Below are 5,772 nucleotides of genomic sequence, written 5' to 3' on the forward strand. Positions count from 1 at the left end.
GTGTGCTATGTGCATATAGGAAGAGTAGAAGTGAATTAAAACAATTCACATTTGGTACTTTCTTTTCATAAAATAAAAGATAAACCTAGGTATAGAAATAAAGTATACTGACCATTTATATTCAAGGGAGAAGAGCCCCGGGCCACACACAGCATCATGAATGAGCCTTAGGAACACATGTAGAGACCCAGAGCTGACTAGAGACCCAAAAGGAGAGAAGCAGAGTTCAGAACAACTCCCCGCCATACAATCTCACTTTTTAACAAAGGCATTGTATTAAATAATTTGCTTTTAGGATTTCTTGTTATGCAACAATAGCTAACTGATACAATAATCAAAGTGAACAGAAGTGAAGACAATTATAATAATCTGCTGCTGATTATTGTTGGCATTTGTTCTCATTTTTGAAGACAACATTCATGGTTACTGTGTTATTTTAGTTTATTTCAGACAACTGTTTTTAAAAATTCTCTTTGGGCTTCATGGCCAGATAACCAGGAGAGGTTGAAGGACATGTGTGTATGTGTAGGAAAGCTGCTGACTCTGACTCTCGAGTCATTCTTTCATCATAAAAGATGGACGGAATCCATACAATGACCATTCACGATCCCTTCTGTGCTAATGGAAAATTTAGAAAAGTGAATCACATTTTCACAATAATGAAAAGAGTCATATTATATGTAGCGCTGAAAGTTTTCAATCAGAAGCATAAAGATAATTCAATAAAATATAGAAAAAGACCTGCCAATCTTCAACCATATGTATAAACCCCCTTTCACATGGGCACCATTCTTCCTTACTCCAATAAACAATAAATATTTTTCATAGTAATACGATGTGTGATTTAAAATTTTGCTTCATCATATTGAAATTCATCTGTGATTTTAAAGTGGTATTATTTCAATCTACTTATTACAATTTATCTCTCAATTAAGACTCTTCTTGGAGACATATATTTCATAATCATTTTGCCAGTGCCATTGTGCCCACCAAGCTAAAAGAAAACAGGATTCTAATGAGGAGAATAAACCTAGTGACCGTCTATAAAACACACTAGTATGTCATAGTGTACATTATCAGGAAGAGCATATAAAGGAATGTCTAACACAAAGTGAAAAACAGTAGTCTCAGATTTTCCTGTTTTATCAAATTATTTAAATTGCCTTGGTCATCAAGTGTAGTTTTTTTGTTTTTGTTTTTTCCATTTGAGTACTACTACTCATCAGAATTCTCTTAGGAAACAAAAGAAAAATTATTTGGTATGACATGCTGTTTGAGAAAAATTATTCTTAAAAAAATCTATATCATTACATTAGATAAATGAGAATTTCCAAATATTTCTGATCCACAGTTAAAAATAAATTTGGGATATTGAAAACAATGAAGGGAAGAGCTGTTGCATATCTGTGAAAGCCGAAACCTTAATTGAGTTACATACGTAGAATAGAGGAGATGTGTCAAAAGAAATGTAAATTCCAGAAAATAAATAGAAAGAGCAAGTTCTATTTCCATAGTCTGAAAATAATCATAATATGTGACTCTGAGCCTTTGACCTCTGCTTTCATGGATACTTTCTTCAGTCTTTAGACAATTGGTCTGTTTGTAGTTAGCTTCACAAACAATGCTTTTAGAGCCTGTTTGATGTCTTTATTCCTGAGACTGTAGATGAAAGGATTCAGCATGGGTGTGATCACCGTGTACATGACCGAGGCTGTAGCACTTGAGCGTGCATTGTGGGTCACAGCAGAGCTGAGGTACACTCCCAGCATAGTGCAATAAAATAAAGAGACAACTGAGAGGTGAGACGCACAAGTAGAAAATGCTTTATACTTCCCCTGACCAGAGGACATTACACGTATGCAGGAAACGATCTTGCAGTATGAGTAAAGGATACCAGCGAAAGGACCACCACCAAGCAGGAGAGCTGCAAAATACATCACCATGTTGTTAAGAAAGGTGTCAGAACAGGCAAGTTGGATCATCCGGTTGAGTTCACAGAAAAAGTGGGGGATTTGCAAGTCTGCACAAAAGGACAGCCTCAGCACCATTAAACTATGTAACAAGGCATTTAGGACACTCATGATCCAGGACACCAGAAGCAGCAGTCCACAGAGCCGGGGGTGCATGATGATCGTGTAGTGCAGGGGGTGACAGATGGCCACGAAGCGGTCATAGGCCATCACAGTCAGGAGAAAGACATCCACCATGCCAAAAACTATGAGAAAATATATCTGCGTGATGCAGCCTTCATACGTTATGACATTGCTCTGTGTCTCGATGTTCACCAGCATCTTAGGGATGGTGGTGGAGGTGAAACAGATGTCCACAAAGGACAGGTTGGCCAGGAAGAAGTACATGGGCGTGTGGAGGTGGGAGTCTGAGCTGATGGCCAGGATGATGAGCAGGTTTCCGAACACAGTGATCAGGTACATGGAGAGGAAAAGCCCAAAGATGAGGGGCTGCAGGTCTGGCTCCTCTGAAAGTCCCAGGAGAACAAATTCTGAAACTCTTGTAAGATTTTCTGCTTCCATGTGGTGGAGGTGACTATGAGAATAAATGCAAATAACATGACTAATTTTCATACAAACTTGCATTACTCACATATTTGAAATGGTACAATTTATACTTTGCAGTCAGACATTAATTTTAATATTTTGTGTATGGATATTGTCCCTTTAGGGGATACCCAGTGCCACCTCACATAGGGCTGACCATGCTTTAGGCATTGTCTAGGCATTGCATATTGGGTGCTCAAGAACAAAACTTCCTACAATTCAATGATGGACAAAGAATATAGAAGCAAATCATAAAATTACAAATTATTTTTGGTGGTGACAGGTGGTATGGAGAAAAGGAAAGACGGTCGAAAGCAGAGCGTGACTGCAGCATTCTGTTTTTCTTGGATATGTAGGTAAGGCCTGCAAACAAGGCAACATTTGAACAGAACTCAAGTAAATGAGAAATTCTGAGATGTCCGAAATTAAATCACAGTGGGACCGGATAGTGAGAGAAAGAGACAACAGTAGTTAACCAGCTAGTAGCTATGGGCCAACAACAAAGACTGCTCACATTCCTGAATGAATGTTGGAGCTTTGAATCAACTTCTGTAGTGACCACTAGATGCCACCACATGCTGCATGTACGTGAACTTTTAAGACTGTTGCCTATAAACAATCAAAAGTAGTAAATCTTTCTTCCTTACAGATTGTGCACCTGTCCTAGAACTGCGCCCACTTCACCTTTCCCGACCCCCTTATCTGTAGCCAATGTAAATTCTTTTGAAACAACTTACATCGTTCTTCCCAAAAACATGTATAAAAAAGCCCATTAACTCCAGGACAATGGACATGTTTGTCTTTTCTACCTAGCCCTGGTGCTGGTGGTTTATTACACAGGATGTGGTCCTTTATTCGCTAGCTTTGGATCAACAAATCCTTTGTGGTAGAAAAGGTTTTGGCCCTGAAAATTTTTTGTTTCACATAAGAGAAGAAGAGAGATGCAAGTTTATGTGGAGAAGTGTGTGCAGGCAATGGACTGGCCAGTGCAAAGTTGCTGAGGAATATGCTTGTTTCAAATGTTCAAGTCAAAAAAAGAAGCCTGTGTTTCAGGTGAGAGTGAGGTAGAGGATGAAAGTAGGTGTCAGAAAATGCTACGGAGTGAAGTGGCCTCGCTGCTACTGCTGAAACCTCAGGCACAGGGACTTGCTCATTCACACTACCTCATGCATTTTATTAGTCTTATTGTAAAGGGGTCCCATGCATGAAAATATTAGGTTGGTGCAAACGTAATTGTGGTTTGAAACGTTAAAAATAATTGCAAAAATTGCAATTACGTTTGCACCAACCTAACGGGTCGCCTCCTTAATACCTTTGCTTGATTGAGTTCTGGCCCCTGTACTGCAAGAGTCACCAAGAGTATATAAGCCCTAGTTTCCCTTTTCTAGGGATTGCTCAGACCCACAGCTCTCTCTCTCTCTCTCTCTCTCTCACTCTCTCTCTCTCTCTCTTTCTAACCAACACACACACACACGCACACATGCACATGAATGTGCACACACAGAATACCATAGCCATCTGGGTATGTCTGTCATCTGTCGTCCGTCTCAGCCCCACCCATACTGATTCTGCTAGCAATGGGAACAACCCTCGATGAATGGATCAGTGATCTTTCCCCAGTGTATTGCAGAAATATTCCCCAGCAATTCCAATTCTTAAGCCTGCTGGGGACACATAAACTTGGGCTCCATGTGGTGATGGCCATTTGTTGCTGGTGTATTGAAACAAACCCTTAAAGCAATCTGTCCAATAGAGAGGAGAGAGAGAGAGTGAGGGGGAATAAGAACAAAGTGGATGAGGAGAAAGATTCAATAAGCTCAGGTGGTCCCTGAGAGACTATGAGGAAGAACAATCTCCCTTGGTTCTGGCAGCTCTCCAACCCTGATGACATTCCTTTCAGGCCCAGAAAAACAATAAGAAACCCAAAATAAACTTGTCCAAAAGACCAAAGTACTGATACGTTTATCGTGTCAAACACCCTTCAGATTATACACCTAAGAGGACATGAACAAAGGGTTAAATCAACACTTCACAAAACAAAATATATTAAGGATCAAAAAAATTGAATTTTTTTAGTATCAAGCAGTAGAAGATTTGTTTTTCTTGTGCCTATTCTTGTTATTTGAGAAATTCACTTTTGTGTGGTATGATTGGGGTAAGGCTAGCTCCTTTCTCCTTTTTCCTGTGACATGTTTTCTATGTTATTCATGGTCTTTGGGTTTTGATCTCTTTGGTGACAAACCCAACGGGCACACTCTGGTCCTGGTTCTGGTCTTCATCCAACACACAATACCTCCCCAGGCCATGCTTTCAAGTCCTGCTCACACTCTGACAATTCTATCTGTTTATCCTAAATAACTTTTTTCATATGATTCTACCTGAGGACATTACTGCAAACACACATTGATTTCATTGTTCTCTGTCCTTGCTGTTATGCTGCATGATGCAGAGTAGGAGGGACTTCACCTGCTGTGTTCACTTTTGTATTTTTCACAAACATATGTGAATGCAGCATATGTGCACTTATATAGGAACAAATCTAAGAATATGAAAAGTGATAAAATGAAAAGAACGAAGGGATAATGAAACCAAGTTAAACTGAGTATTTTTAAAACAACCCTAGTAAGCACAATTAAATGGAGAATCAAACACTGAGTGAAACAAGATTTTAAAACACCAATTTAATGATATTAACATGGATTAATAATTAAGTAATCAAAGCACCAGATGTGACAGAATATAACATTTAACATCCCTGGAATGTTCTGTAACATAGCAGATGCCCAGTGATTATTGGTTTAATGAACCTGGAATTAAGTCTCAATATGTATGAAGATTTACAATATGGCAAGCTTATATTTCAATTTAGTTAGAAAAGGATGAATTGTTAAATAAAAACTGACATAAATGGTTATCTATCTGAAGAAAATGAAATTGGTTCCCTTCCCCAAACACCATACCAGAAATCTGAAATTATGACCTCAGTGTAAGAGTAACCGATACACTTTTTATGAACATCTGGAAACCGCATATAAAATTTACAGATATGAAGATCCATTTTAATTAAAGCAAGAAACTCAGCAGTAATAAGACAGATATTTAAATAAAATTTTATAAAATTATGGTCAAAAAATGCCCTACAAGAGTGATGTCAAAAGCATGACGGCATGAGGGTCTCCTCAATTTATCACCTTGAAGCTACAACAAGTTGAACATA

General features: G+C 38.5%; 1 protein-coding gene across 1 annotated transcript; it reads right to left on the bottom strand.

The window, feature by feature from the left end:
• Positions 1–1,583: 1,583 nt before the first annotated feature.
• LOC117038443 (olfactory receptor 7A17-like) lies at positions 1,584–2,531 on the bottom strand. Its single transcript, XM_033135420.1, has one exon. It carries the CDS (start codon positions 2,529–2,531, stop codon positions 1,584–1,586), a length of 948 nt encoding a protein of 315 aa, XP_032991311.1.
• Between the last annotated feature and the right edge of the window lie 3,241 nt (positions 2,532–5,772).

Source organism: Rhinolophus ferrumequinum, chromosome 18 (genome assembly GCF_004115265.2).
Source record: "Rhinolophus ferrumequinum isolate MPI-CBG mRhiFer1 chromosome 18, mRhiFer1_v1.p, whole genome shotgun sequence".
Classification (NCBI taxonomy): domain Eukaryota; kingdom Metazoa; phylum Chordata; class Mammalia; order Chiroptera; family Rhinolophidae; genus Rhinolophus; species Rhinolophus ferrumequinum.